This window comes from Pelobates fuscus, chromosome 5 (assembly GCF_036172605.1).
Source record: "Pelobates fuscus isolate aPelFus1 chromosome 5, aPelFus1.pri, whole genome shotgun sequence".
NCBI classification, from domain to species: Eukaryota; Metazoa; Chordata; class Amphibia; order Anura; family Pelobatidae; genus Pelobates; species Pelobates fuscus.
This window is the reverse complement of record NC_086321.1, coordinates 348281116-348296827: the sequence shown is the minus strand read 5'-3', so window position 1 is coordinate 348296827 and position 15712 is coordinate 348281116. Positions and strand designations below refer to the sequence as shown.

At 39.6% G+C, this 15712-nt stretch overlaps 1 protein-coding gene across 1 annotated transcript; it reads right to left on the bottom strand.

Annotated features, from left to right (window-relative positions):
• Positions 1-3732: 3732 nt before the first annotated feature.
• On the bottom strand, positions 3733-8840 carry LOC134610334 (uncharacterized). Its single transcript, XM_063453284.1, has 7 exons — positions 8741-8840; positions 6892-6978; positions 6503-6719; positions 5430-5575; positions 5045-5173; positions 4604-4703; positions 3733-3767 (listed from the first exon to the last, which is right to left on the bottom strand). The coding sequence occupies exons 1-7, from the start codon at positions 8780-8782 to the stop codon at positions 3763-3765; spliced, it is 726 nt and encodes a 241-aa protein (XP_063309354.1). The 5' UTR covers positions 8783-8840; the 3' UTR covers positions 3733-3762.
• Between the last annotated feature and the right edge of the window lie 6872 nt (positions 8841-15712).

The following is a 15712-nucleotide window of genomic DNA, read 5'->3' as shown; positions in this document are numbered from 1 at the left end:
GGTCCCACCACATCCCTGGATTGACCGACAGACGTTGCCTAAACTGCTCATCGTACCGCCACCACGCCAAGCCCCCCTACGATACGCTTCCCAAACACCGTCCAAATAACAAAACAACTGCGAGCATCGGTCGGGGGCTTTTTCCCCCATGACACTCGCCAAGATGCAAAAAGCCCGCAATTGTTTTGGGAATTTTGCAGTAGCGGCATCGGTTCTCCTCCTCCTCTTTCTTAGCATCCTTTTTATACTTCTTCTTCGTGTCCAGATAGTCATCAAGGTGGAGAAGAGAAACGATTTTGAGGAATTCCCCATTCCAAATCCACTCCTTCACCTCCGGCTTGAGGTGACAACCCAACGGCCCTGCAAAGGAGACGGAGACATTTTGACGTGCCACGTCCGGAATCCCCCCAACCAGGTCAGCCCTCTCACTCCCTAACTCAGATAAGGCCCCGCCATCGCCGGCACGACCGAAACCCCAGTGCTTACCACCCACCGGGACCGCCTCTGCACCCACATTCTCCTGCCCTGGGGCCCACATCTGACCAAAGCTAGTACTCCTGCCCGAACCCCCACTCCAAGACTCCAGCAAAGATCCCCAGACTGCTTAATGGAAGACAACTCACCATCCGAACCTCTGGCCGTCAAAGGCTGCAAGACTGCATCCCGGTGTCCATAGTCCAAGCCCAGGCGTGATGGCGACCTCCAGCCATAGGTCCACTTTCCGAGGTCTCACCCGGACCGAGGGCAACCGTCTTGGTGACCTGCAATGAGAAAGCACAGTGGGTAGGCCGTGTGACCAATTCCTGACCTGCCTCCTCTCACGCCTTGCCCTGTTCAACTGATCCCCGCTGCGGCCGTCGTCCTGACCCCTAGGGCCGTGACTGCCCCTCCCGCTTGCTCCCCATAGCCCCCTGGGGGAACTCCATCCAGATGAACCCAACCTGCTCTGCCTGCCTCCCATCATCCTAACAGGGGAACCCTGGCGACATCCCTGACTAGGGTCCAAGGGTGATAACCTGCGGTGGCTGCACCCCCGGTCACTACAACTGCTCCGAGACCTATCCTGCATCCCGTGCCTGTCAGCGCCCCCCATGGGCCCAACGTGCCTGTCCTGAGTGGGGCCCTTCTAGCCCACCCATGCAGAAGATCTGCTCGAAAGCTGGTCTTGCGTGGTACGAGGCATAGACGACCATCTCCCTGTGTCCTGGCTCAGTCCCCTGCCCTCCTATCCCACTGCGGACTAGCCCGGCTCCCACCTGATGACCGTGACAGTGATCCGGGATGCAGCCCTGGGGACATGCTCCGCTCCCGTGACCTGCCAGGTGGAAGGGAGACCCATCTACTAGCAACAGGGAACCCTGACGTTGCCTGTGTGCCTAATGCTGAGGTGTACACTTCAGAGGGTAGGACCTCCTTCATGATATTCCAATCCAATGCTCCTCAGAAGAGCACCGGGGGCTCTTTCAGTGCAATGTCAGCGCTTCTCATGGGGGGTTATACTTGACAGCCACTAGATGTCAACTTAACCCTACAATGTAAACATTGCACTTTCTTAAAAATATATTGGTCCTGTAAAGAAGTGGAAGAATCCCATGCTCACGGTCACGTGGTAAAAATTTGGTGTTATTGTAAAATATTATATTAGTGATAGTGTACTCCTCTATACAACAAAGTGCATACAAAAGAAAGTGTAAAAACAATAAAAGCTATTTATTAATAGAGTATCCCGTAACCCGGTGGGAAATAGGCTCTTATGGCTTAGTCTTGTTTTGGTTCAGTTTTATCCAAAGTGGTTCACAGAGTCCATAAATTATTAACCTCTTAAAGTGCAGAGACCTTTCATTGTAGTTTAATAGGTTTTGAAATCCAGATAGAACATTTTTCGACTCTTCCAAACAAGTTAACTGCATTCCGAGATTAAAAATTATGAAAGCACACCAAATTGGCCACAGGATAAACACAACCAAGAGACCTCATATCAAATCACACGTGTTTATGTGCCATCAGCAGGGCATAATGCACAATGAGAGCTGTGCTTGCATTAGGACTTCCCAATAGGAAAATATTGTATAATCCTTTCCTACGGTGACGCTGGCTGTTTTCATGCAAAGCAGGAGGACGTCCAGCATCCATTAGGCAACCAAGACTCTGAACCACCTGGAAATTATTCTAGTAGCTGTCTGGTAGGCACTAGATTTAGAATCAATCCTGGCAGGTAATTATTGCATTTTGCAACTGACAGGGAGACTGCAGCCAAGCAACTTGAATTAGCTGGAGTTATCTGGGTGCTTAATGTCTCTTGAAAATAGCCCTTCTCATCACCTGTATTTTCACAGTCATCCTCTCCCTTTCCACACCAAGTACCTCCAGACATCACAATCACAAGTTTAGCTAGACACAGGCTTCATATTAACCTCTCCTCCATTTTGACACATTGTGCTACTTGTGTTCCTTTACCCCTTTCTCCTAGATAGTAAGCTCATTTTCATCAGGACCTTCACCTCTTGTCAGTGGTGTCTTCCAACATTTTTTGTCTATTTGTTAGATAAGCCCAATGTATAGTCGAGAAATGGTGGTGTACTACCAATGTTAGTGATAGAAATAAAAGTCACATTAATTTTTTTACCATTTAAAATACAGATTTGTGTTTTTGGGAAGCTGAATGATTCTAAAACGATCTGGCCACCCTATATCTTGGAGACGGGTAAGCCACAATCTAGCACTGTAATTATCCTCTTTTTGTGTTGAATAAGAAAAAAGTTTTGTATTCTATTTTAACAGATTCATGTAAGGAAAAAAAATACACTAACTGCTGATTAACAGATCCTCTTCAAATCGAGGGTAATTAAAAACCGTATATAAAAAAAAAAGTATAAATTCTGAAACTTTTCTTAAAGAAATCTCTTGCACAGTTGGATGCCCGATGGCTAACAGGAGTTTGAGGTATTCTAAATATATACACTTTTCAGATATCCATTTCACACTGAATTACCACAAGCTGAATGAGTTGCAAACTATAGAACAAAACCAATTAAACAAACCAAACAAAAAAAAAAAAAACAGTTTCACAATGGTTTTGTCAACATAAGGAAATCACATTCATGTAAATATACAGATCCTGTTACAGAGTTTCCCCAAGTTTTGTGCGGTTAAAGGGAGAAAGGTAATATTTTCATTTAACATCTTCCTCCTAATCTTGGGTGAAATAAACTTTATTTTGTTTTACATTGGACAGTAACTGCACATGTCCCTTCCTTCCCTATGCTAAACACACAAGGGCTGTATTCAAGTATCCAAAAATTAAGACATCGAAAGTGTAAAATCTGGTCACACAGCAGTGCTTCTGTGCAGACTGCAAAAGCAGCCTGAAATACCCTGTATGGTATAAAGGTTTTACCCAGGTAACTGTACTGAAATATAAATACGGTACATAAAAAGAAACATTGTGACAAATTTAGGGAGCGGTTTTCTCATAAACATTATTCACATGGTATTTGTCTATTTTGTTTTATTCATACATATTCAAATATAGGCATACTTGGATAAGATTCTCTCAACCATAGGAAGAAACCAAAAATCAAAACAAATTTATAACAATACAATCCACACAAAAGCAAGTACTAGGCTTCGGTGAAAAATATATTTATTCATCTATGTATAATATGTTGGTAGTGAGATACATTTCACATATACAAGGATTAGTCACTTTTCTTCGTTACATTGCCAAACACTTTTATTTTTTTATTTTCCAGGCAGTAAGATTCATTCTGTTAGGGAGAAAGAAAATAGATTAGACTACCAAACAGTGACTATAAGTGATCACCTGCTGTGTTAGAAAAGACATCAAGAGCATTCTAGACCTCCAGCTGATTTTAGAAAAGCCTCCATTCACTCCAAACAAATAACGTAGCTAAAATCATTTGCTGAAATACTTATAACTTCCATATTCCCATTACTTATATGTCCTTCCACCAACCCCTTTAAAATAGTGGGATGACTAAGAGTTTGAGAGAAAACTCATTTTCTTTGACATTTTGTGCATTACAGTAAAAAAATAAACATCTACTAACCCTTCCTGACATTAACCCATTCATAAGTGACCATTTTCAGAGATTCCATAATTTTGTGATGGCTGACCATTTTGGGCATCACTGCACACTTTTAGGACTTCACAGTCCAGATTTAATACCTTCCAGTGTTGGGAGACAATATGTATTAAACTGTTAAAAGTCCAAGCACCCACTGCAGTGTGCTGTATTTGTTATGGTACCAGCATGACACCCCACTATGCTACCAAAATAGTTCAGTAATTATTTGACTTTACTTGGGGTCCACTCCCTGCTTCAACTGCAGCCTTCTTTCAGCCACAAGCATCTTCAAACTCCACATGTTTAAACATCTTCCCCTCCCCAAGTATTACTCTAATAACCTCCATAACCAACTAAACAAAAATAACGCGCTTTACTGTAATCCAAGAACCCTGACCACTCGTGATTTGAAATGGTCACGGTGCCTGTAGTCCAGGCCATTGCCTTTTGCCTGCCCAGTAAGATGACTCAAGGTTAATTTCTCAAAGATCATAGAAAGTTGCTTTCACACTAACCTGCAGGATTCGGATCCTTCTTTGGAGAATCACTGTCTTGATTCTGCTCTCCATTACAATGTTCATCAGCATTAGTTTGCTCCTCTTTAGAAGGACATTCCTGTTCGAATTTGGAAAGAATTATTCCAATTACCAAAATGTTATTGTAGGCATTGAATAATTCACATACATAAAAACTATTATGTCTCTAAAATTACTCTAACAAAAAAAACAAAAAAACACAAACACCAATAACTTACCAATTTACTGGAAATTAGCATTTGACATTATAGTGAAATCTGGATAGCTCCCCTTAAGGACACATGATGGAAATCTTCCGTCGTGATTCCCTTTTATTACAGAAGTCAAGCCACCATAAGAATACAGCTCATTGATTTAATTTTAAGAGCGTTCTTTCCCACGGCATATAGTTCTTAAACAATCTTCACCTTGAATTCTTACCTCTTTCTTTTCCTTTTCTGCAGATTCTTTGAGCATTACAATTCCATCCCGTTCTTCTGTTTCTAGGTCACTTTCTGTATCATTCTTCGAATGTTCTTCCTCACTATCTGTGCCAGATGACTTGCTGGGCTGAAAAGAACCAGTAGATTGCAGATCAACCAATATTCTATTGTGATGCACGTTCGATATCAATAAAGGCAGCTATGTGATAAAATATAAATAAACTATACATGAATAGTTAATATAAATACAAAGCTACAGTTCTGGAATTAAAAGCATAACTTTTGCTAATACTAAAGTAGTGTTTAATATTTAGTCTAGAAAATTAGTGGGTTATATGAAATAAGATTAGTTGAGTGTAGCAAATGGAGGTCATGAATGCTACTTCGTATGTGGGGTCATCAGGCTGATCTTCATCTGGAAGATCCTCGCTCATGAATGTGACCCAGCTGTGCTGTTCTTCTAGATCTACGTCATCTTGCTTCCTCTTGCTTCCCTTCCCGCTTGGTTTCAATGGAGATTTCCTTACGTCTGTGGAGAAGATTTTGCATTCAAAATGGTATTCAGAGTCTCGGAACTTACAGTTTCAAACCAGAGAGTCCCATACAGTACATTCTGAACCAAAATAGGCTACTTTTATTCCATGAGTCATAACATCCATATTAAATGCAGGCCAGCACTGTATCAGGATGGTCTGTCCCACAACAGTAAGTCAAAGCGTTTCAGATTAACTTTAAGACACATGAAAGGGACACTAGTCACCAGAACTACAGCTTAATGTAGTTGTAGTGTGTATAGTATGTCCCTGCAGGTTTTTTAAAGCAAACATTGCTTTAAAAAAAAAAAAAAAAAAGTCTGTTTATATAGAATGTGTTTATATTACTGCTTAAGGGCATGCTCCACACTGTGCAGCACTGACATTCTGAGTCACATGGAGATGCATCGATTCAATGAGGAGATGCTGATTGGCCAGAATGGAGTTTGGCTCTGCCTCCTTGGCCAAAATCAAAAATTGACAATCTCAGCCAATCCAATGTTTTTCAGTGGCAAAGCATTGTGATTGGCTAAGATCATCAATTCTAATGTCAACCAAGGAGGCAGAGTAGACCAACCCATGCAGTGCTACCAATAATTGGAGTTTTTACTAGATTTACGGAGGGGCATAGGAGCTAAATAGTTGACACTATAGGGTCAGGAATATGTGTTCCTGGCCCAATAGTGTTCCTTTAAGCTCATGACAAAGAGCGCAACAGTGAAAAATAAGTAGGCTAGTATGTGGTTTGCAATTAATTTTTAATATGGTACGTTTTCATATACACATGTGTAGGTCAATAGAAGTATTAAACATTTAATATATTGCTCAGCATCTTCAAGTTTAGTTGCCGTTAGATGGAATTTAGCCACTTTTGAATATAACCACCCAAACAACTTTTTACATCCGCTTAAAAAGTAACCAACCATCTGATCCCGTTGCTTGACCAATGCCTTCAGCATTGTATCCCAGTGCACATTGCAGCCTGTGAGGGGCGAAATACAAGATTATCCTGGTCAAGCGACCGATTCTCTTCTTGCCGCTCAGGACACGCCGGCCAGGTGGGGAAGCCTGATCAGCTGCACAAATAGTCTCCACCTTTTCAGAGCGTCCAAAGAATATAATCTTCTTAAGGATTTTAAACTGCAAAACAATAAGACCAACAGTGCTTGTATATTTCCTCCTACACACAGAAAGAACACCTTAAAAATGTTCTAATGATCATTTCGACCAGGAAGGAAGGCGACAGAAGTTGGAGTATTGTGTGGCAGCTGAACAAAATTAATTTGTTCAATAAAGTCATCTTAACACTCACCACATATTTTAGAGGCCAGATCTGTGTGAACCTCATCAAGAGAGTCCTTATAATTCCTTTACTTTTTGGCTTTACTTTAGATTCATCCTAAAATAATAAGAAAAAAAAAAATGACAATGTTAGTCTAGTTTTAAAACATGGGATGTAAACAAAATATATAATACAATATATATATCTCAATTTTCCACAGAAACATTACAACGTGTATAAAGCTCAAAGTTTAGCATTTTTTTGTCTCCCCAAGGCAGAGTTATCTATATGGTATTGTTGGAGAAAAAAAACAGCAACATTTTGTTACATGTTTAGGACATTAACATTAGCAAGACAGATTTTAGGGGCAAATATTGTATATTACCTCATGGGCATCTACATTGCGAAGTCAAACAACATGGTTTATGTACATAAAAAAATTAATTTAAACCGTAAGCAAACATACAATAAATCTGCTCTTCTCCCACAAAAGGGACAGGAGGACCAGACCCTAAACTATACATCACACAGGGCCTAAAGTTTGACCCACCTATTCTAGAACACATATGGACACTTTGGTCACCCCTCTATCCTTGAATCTGAAACCAAAGCCAACAACTATTGCTATAGGGAGGAAAAAACGCAATCCCAAACCAGTCGATAATACACATGTTCATAAAATCTTAGCACTTAAACAATTACCTTGCAGCTTGGGTGGTTAATGTGTTCGAGTATTAAGAAATAAAAAAAAATCCTTGATTGACCATATTGAAATAAGTTATGGATATTTTATATACCTCTGTACTAAGTTTCTGGACCAAACAGAATTGAATACATACATAATAACAGAATACATATATCCAGTGGAAGAGTGTTCTATAAAACATTTTTAAATTAAGAACAAACACCACAAACCGAGAACAAAAAGATAATCAAACTCAGGCTTATTGACTAAAGTGTCAAGGGTCTAGAATTTAAAATTAATTTTGAAATTGAGGCAAAAATTGGTAAGTTACAAAAACCTCAAGTCATGTAGATTCAGTTCAGCTATTTTGTTCTAAAAAGTAATCTATTTAAGTTTTTTTTTTAAAAAATTCAGCAATTCACATAATTGACTCTGAATGTGAAGTGAATGTGCCTAGTTATCCATCATAGCACCAAATATAAGCCTATCTAAAATTATTTTCTGCAGGCTTAAAAAGTAAGGGGGTATGGAGGGGAGATGGCCAAGGGCTGCAGAGGTAATAAGGGACAGAACATATTGTAAAAATGGAAGGGATTTAAGGACTAAGCATTGAATTGGTAGTAAGAGCACGATACAGGCCACTGTAGTAAAGTTGGAGATTTCCTATCCAAATTATTGGAATGCATTCACTAGTATTTTAAAAATATTGAATAAAGCGCTCATTCTATTGATAAGGAATCCCAAAAGAACAGCCTTCTGCAGTACGGCAACTGCACATAATGCAAGATTTTACTTTAAATGTACTTTTCATCTGCATACAGACGATATGGGTCCATGAAAACATGATGGATATGATAACCTTAAACAACTCACCCACAGATTAGAGGCAGTGAAAGTCAGCCAGTGTTATTGGGCAACAGTTGGCATCAGCCAAACACCAGGTTAAAAAAATAAAAAAAATAAAAGTAGGCCAGCAGTGGTCCAATATAAGGTGGCATATGTTCCTCAGACAATAAAAATACAGAGTCCAAAAATATCACAGGGCACGCAATGTAGGGGATGGCCAAACCTACAAAAACAGTTGGTTAGAAGCAGATTCTCGGAGAAACTGCCTGAAGATAAAAAGGTAGACTTTAGATTTGCCATTTACCAAACAAAAGCAGTAATTGAGGGAGAGGGGATGCAAGATCATACCTTTGAGTCCTCATGATTTTCATCTTTGTCCTTTACATCCATCTTTTTCTGCAGAAGCAAATTATTAAATATATAGATAAATAGATAATCAAATATTAGAAATCAACACTGAAGGCAGGAAAAACAGGCTGCATGTCTGGCCTCCTCTATAACAATGCTTGCAAATGGTTCAGTTACCAATCAAATCAAGGAGAGTGTCATTAAGTCCTTATTACTGATTGCTGAGCACTTTAACTCTTAATTAGCCTAGGCTACAAGTAAGATACTATTGTTGCCAATCCACCATGTGTGACAAGCATCACATATTCTGCAATATATTCTGTTTCAGATTTATTTATCATTTTATATTTTTCCATACATTGGCTACATTTTTGAAAAATGCTGTATAGCTACATGAATTAAAGACAATTTGCAAGGGAATTATACATTTGAGGCTAAAACTCTCAAACTGGAATTTAAACGATATTTAGGTTTGGAGATTTTTTTTTTTCAAATCGGCTATTTTGGTCTAAAAGGTTGACAATCTTTTCTTAAGTTTTCCAAATTTTCATAAACCACCCAACGTTGCCTTTAAAGGAATACTATATGGTGTTAGGAATATAAAGTTATATTCCGAACACTATAGTGTCCCTGTGCCCCTGCGGCCAATCAGAAGGTTAAAAACCCAATTCCTGCATCGATGGTCCCTTTGTGCTGGCTCCATAATTTACGACATCATCATGCAGAGGAACCTAATTCGCATGCGAGGAGTTCCCCACATACACATGAGGACTTTCCTATAGAAAAACATGGAATTCATACGGAATACTATATATCCTCATGCAAAGTGTCACTTCATGGAGTTAAACATGGTGAAAAAGCCAGGAATCTGGAAGACCACCACTAGAGGCAGTCTTACACTCTAAAACTGAAACGCTTTACAATGCAGGGTTGAGGGGACAGGGGCACTGCACCCAGACCTCTTCAATGAAATGAAGGAGCATGTCCAAGCTTATAGTGCAGGCATAGGCAACCTTCGGCACTCCAGATGTTTTGGACTACACCTCCCATGATGCTTTGCCAACATTATGGGTGTAAAAGCCTTATGGAGGATGTAGTCCACAACATCTGGAGGGCGAAGGTTGCCTTCCCCTGTTATAGTGGTTTGCTTACTAAACTCCAAATTATAGCTAATTCATGTCACACATCAACTTGCTACGGTTTTAAATTTAGGGACTAAACTCCAGAGTCTTTCACTAACTAGCATCTGATTGTCTAACTATTTATTTTATCACTAAGGAATTTCCAAAGTGCTTCTGGAAAAACTTACTAGGCTAATACCACAGTTCACGAGTGATCAGTTTTAATGGCTTAATCTACCTGTGCAGTACTTTGGGGAATCTTTAACATTTTGTATCCAGTTTCTACAATAGTCTTGCAAGAACAATTCACTGAATAAGAAATGACAAGCACAAGCAGGGTTAATGGACTAAAAAGATTATTGGATTTTGCCTGTAGAAGAAATCAACTGACAGCTGTTCTTTTGGATTCTTGGATTTCATTCTTGACGTATCACCCCTGTAACATATCTAATAAGAAATATTGCAACACAGCACTTTTCATGTACTGACCAGCAGCATTTAGAATGCTCTTTGTCCAGCATAGAAAATCCTAATGTAGTAAAATAAGAATGTATTTTAAAGGGACACTCCAGGCACCCAGACCACTTCTGACCATTGGAGTGGTCTCGGTGCCAACTCCCACTACCATTAACCCTGCAAGTGTAATTATTGCAGTTTTCATGAACTGCAATATTTACCTTGCAGGGTTAAGTCCTCTCTAGTGGCTGTCTAGGAGACTTCCATGTTCATAGAACACGAAAAGTGGTTTAAAACAACGCTGGATGTCCTCACGCTATGTGAGGACCTCCATCATCGCTGAAATCCCCATAGGAAAGCATTGTATAATGCTTTCCTATGGGGAGGTCTAATGCGCGGACGCATTAGGTCTTCCCTGCCGACGGCCGTGCATGCGCATTATGTCTCCCCCGCCAGTTGATGTAGGCAGGGGAGGAGCGTAGGCGGAGCCTGATCCAGCGCCGAGGGACATTGGTGCTGGACTCCGGTAAGTCACTGAAGGGGTTTTAACCCCTTCAGCAACATGGGATGGGGGGAGTGGAAGGTAGAGGGTAACTAGAGGGTCCTGCAGTGCCAGGAAAATTGATATGTATTCCTGGCACTGGAGAATAATTAAAAAAAAAACGTGTTAAGATAAAGACGTGATAAAAGAGCAAACATGAATGGATCTGTTTGATGCCTAATGAGTAAAGGAGGAGTGTGCAATAGGTATAGGTGCTAACAGTACTTCAGCTGTCAGTTAATCTGCCACCCTTGTTAGGGTCAGTTCTTCCCACTTTAGGGAATGGATCCACCCCTTTCATAGACTGGCCTGCCCTTTTCACAGATGGACCGCTGCTTTCACAGGCTGGGTCAGTCCCCCTTGTGCAGCTTGCTCACTTACCTGCGCACCTCTGTCATGGAAGGTGGGCAGGGACGATTTACAGTTATGCAAAGGGTGTGTCAGGTGTGCCCAGTGACTCCCAAATGCAAGGCCAATTTATCAAAATTTAGATAATTAATTACTACGTGCCTGCCTATAATGGCTATACAGAATATTCAATATTCCCTACGGTACGGTATCATAGCTTCAAACATTTCAAATGGACACAGAGGGACACTTTAATTTTAGGTGTTTGACTCTGGGTGTTCCAGAGGCGGGGCTGTTCTTATAAATGTTTGGTGGTTTATTAATAATTTATAAAACTAAAAAGTAACTTAGAACAAGTACAATGTATCTTATTTACAGACTGATTTTTAGACACATTTATTGTAGTTTAAAGACACATTCATGAGATCATTATTGCTGCTCTGTTACACACACCAACAATATGGAGGTACTAGAAAAGAGGGACATTAGGATAGAAAAGAGGGGCAAAGGAATTTTAACCCAAAATAGGGACATTTGGGGGGTACGAGAAAGAGGGAATATATATATTGTACTCTCCAAGAGTAACATATCTAGCCTACAGGACACTTGGATTGGGGAAGCAAACGTAACATCAGATGGCTACAAGAAAACCAACAATAGTGACTTCAATATATGTACAGATTTGAAAATATATATATATATATATATATATATATATATATATATATATATATATATATATATATATATATATGTACAGGCATAGAAGTTCAGTAAATTTCTACCAATCCATCATTTGTCCTGTACCATTTATTGTCTTCTTTAAAATCAGTACTTCTTGCTATAAATATTATATTATAAGACTTGCAAATGTATATATTTATCAAACACCAAATTTCAAAAAAGTCCTATCCATACTATGTTTATGTCTTTTTCATCCAGACCTAAACATGCAACATCAAGTATGATAATATCTAATGATAGTGATCTAGTCAACAGAGCTAGCAGTCACCTTGAGTGAAAGCCTGAATCATGTGGCCTGGATCATATAATAATAATATAATAATATGTCTGCTGAACCCAGGACAGTATAGCTCAGAATTAATTAATGAATAAATTCAGCCCTGTGCTCTGGTTTATCTCTACTGCCTTAGAGTTAGGGGGTCTATTTACTTTGGTTATGCAAATTTGTCTGATTTCAGTTTGCTCAATTCTCCTGCATTTGGTTGTTAAAATCCCTCTGTTTGCTCTATTTACTAACAATTCAGCCGAGCTATTGAAGGTAAGAGCGAAGAGGCTCAATGATGAAGAAGTTGGTAGAAATATTAGCAGAATACTGAAAGCTTCTGAAATCAACAACATCAACAATTGGAAGCAGCCCAGGAGAACCAGTAGGAGTGAAACCTTCCTAATTACTGAGCAAACAGTTACTGATCTGTTTTGAGAACTGAGCAACGTAATCAAAAGCACTGGTCACAGCTAGTACAATCTTACGCCGGATCTTGCAGGTGAATGATTGCACCTCATCTGTTAAATTCCCCCAGAACTACACATACAAACTAATTGATGATTTCCAAACATTCTATGGGGTATAGTACTGCTGATGCATAGCGTGGGCGAATTGTGCCATCCAAGTAGCAATTAGTTGCAGTTTGGCATTTAGTGAAGAGACTTATTCACAAGGTTATTTACTAAATTTAAAACTGTGAAGAATTCAAAGTGAATTCCAAATTTAAGGCCAAAGTAGCCAAACTGAAAAAAAATCTTCATGTCATCTATGGTTCCCGATCGGCTACTTTGGCCTTAAATTTGAAATACGAAGCTTAATTTTTCGCACTCTAGCTGTTTTTGCTGTTTTCTACGGCTTTAATTCCTGACCTGTCGATCTGTAGTCTATAACAATGATGTGCCAAAGGTCAGTGGTAATCAATGCTATGCAGTTAGGTTTTTGCTTAAACAACCTTGAAAGTAAATGGTGACGAATGTCTCCCAATGAAAAATATCAAATGCATCACCAACCTTAAATGTGCACTCTACTGCACTGGGACATATATCTAGCATAGAATGGACTGTGGGATAGCCAAACTGCTTTTAGCTCAGGTCCAAGGTCAGGTTTCTGCTTATAAATCACCAGCTGAGCCATCCAACGCGTTCAACACCTAATGCATTCAGCATCAATACACATCAGATTAGACCATTCAGGTTTCAGGATAATACAACAATGTGACCTATTTTGTCAACAATGTTTGTTTCTTATAGTCAGAGAATCCCTTTATTGTATTTGACAAAAATTGTTTTAATTTGTGTGTTAATGCTTAAGAAGCAAAAACACTGTTATTGTGAGTGCAGGTATGTGTTAGCGACGATTTGCATTTAATGTTTTTTATTTTTGTGCAAACGTCAGTCTGAATTTTAAAATGTCTTGTTTGTGATGTGAAGTTGGCGAAATAAGGTGCATAATAAATGTCTCTTCCGCATCATTGGTCACAGCAGTTAAACTATAAATTGGGAAATGAGATATTAACAGGATATCAGCTGCTGAAAAGGAGCAGGAATGTAAAAGATAAGCCATAAAAATAAGAGAATGTGATTGATAATAATTCTATCTCGGTTTGGACACAAAGTCTTTATGGCTTATAAATAAGTCACTATTGACGTAGCTTGTGCATTGTTTTGATGTGACTCATATCTTCTGTCTTCTCTGGACCACAATCAATCTTTCTGACTAACTGTGTTCTGATGCAAACACCAAGACTTGGAAACGCAAGGTGGGAAAAGACCCCAGCTGCTAAAGAGTCCACTCAACTGAGCACAATCAGATTTGTAGATTGCAGAGTGAGCATGTTCAGCACTTGAACGTAAGGTCAAGTGATGGAGAGGGAAGAGAATCCTTGAAGCAGCAACAGTGACGCTGAGATGGACGTGGCCTGTCCTGCGCCAATGGATATATAAGTATTGTAAAGTATGGAATACGCAGAGAGACTTATGGAGCTGAAATAAAATGTCTATTTTGAAAAAAGCCAACATGTTCTCCAAATCTTCACAGCCTGAATGTGTGAGGCATAAATTCAGCCCTGCAATGACTCCAGAGAACATTCCTCAATTCACTATTCCTTCACTAGCTATTCATGAGAGCCTTCGAATGTTTCCAAACAAGAAATTCACTTCGTGGAGATCCCACCAGTGGCAAAGCCTTGATGAGGGGATGTTGGATCTGGAAGCTAAAGAGAGCTGTTCTGGCAGGATATTCGACAGAGTAGATGATCCGGTTACTAGAGCAGCCATGTCCTTACCTCATCTTGCTAGAGTCACCACTCCCTATGGATTTGTTACTCTTGGAGAGAGTCCACATGTGGAAAACAATGAATCAGTCTTCTTTCAGACAAGTAACTTTGCATACAAGGACCTTATTAGCAGATCCTCCAGTCTTCAGGACACATGGATTGGGGAAGCAAACGTAACATCAGATGGCTACAAGAAAATCAACAATAGTGAAGAAACTCTCAGTGAAACTAACAGAAGAGTCTGTTCATCAACCACCAGTTTGGCTCCCAGTGGTTTCAAACATCCTAAAAGAGTCTTCTTGCTGAGAAGTAAGTCTATACCTGCTACAATCATTAACCAAGATAAAGAGGCGGTAAAGGCAAAAGAGTGGTCTCCCCCTTTTATCTGTCAACGGAGTAACTCCTTTCCAAAAATTATACCCAAAACACCTTCTAGAAACCTATTCCAAACCATCCTTAAAAAGCATTTTTCTAACTTGAAGCAGCCAAAATCCATACATTCTGATACTGCGAGCATGAAATAACTTTAGCTTTTATGCACCTGTTCTTAAACTTTCAAATTACTCTTCAAAACTACTGTTTTTTTGGCATCTGAACATTGAACTGAGTCAACCTCATCAGACGTGTCTGAAAATATGACTTTAATATATGTACAGATTTGAAACTTCCGGGAGAACATTTACAAAAGATTTGTTATCAATAAAACAAATGTGCATCTTGATACAGAGAGGATGAGTAGTGAAATGATTGCTGCTCTACAATATTTTTGCTAAATTATGGTTGCTAGATCCAACATGTTTTTCTATGCCCATTGTATTCCACTGTGAACTGCTGCTCTGTAGTATATAGCCATCATGTTTGTGTAAAAACATCAGTTTTGAATGAGACATTTGCCTAACTCGGCAGCCTGAAAAAAGGCAGGTAAATGTGTTTTCTTTCTATATTCACCTGCTTTTTCTATCGTATGCCTTCCACATCCACTCCAGAGGGGACACTGATCTAACCAAAGAAAGTGCATTGGGCATGCCTGATAGATTCACACATGTGCAGTTGGAATATATCTTCACCTTGCAACATTCTAACAGGAGGAGAAGAGACGGAGTCTGATCAGTGTAGTCATGGAGAACAGGTTCCATTGTGGAGTTTCTCTCTCTTGCTACTGCACACGATGATAATGTTTCTGACATTAGTTGACTGGTCTGAAACTGAGATGGGTGGGCAA

Coding starts and splice junctions, on each gene's coding strand:
- LOC134610334 (XM_063453284.1), bottom strand. CDS start 8,782: ATGGATGTAAAGGACAAAGATGAAAATCATGAGGACTCAAAG. Junction 6,979..8,740: donor AAAATCATGAGGACTCAAAG/GTATGATCTTGC, acceptor TTATTATTTTAG/GATGAATCTAAAGTAAAGCC. Junction 5,576..6,502: donor TCAAGCAACGGGATCAGATG/GTTGGTTACTTT, acceptor TCTTCTCCACAG/ACGTAAGGAAATCTCCATTG.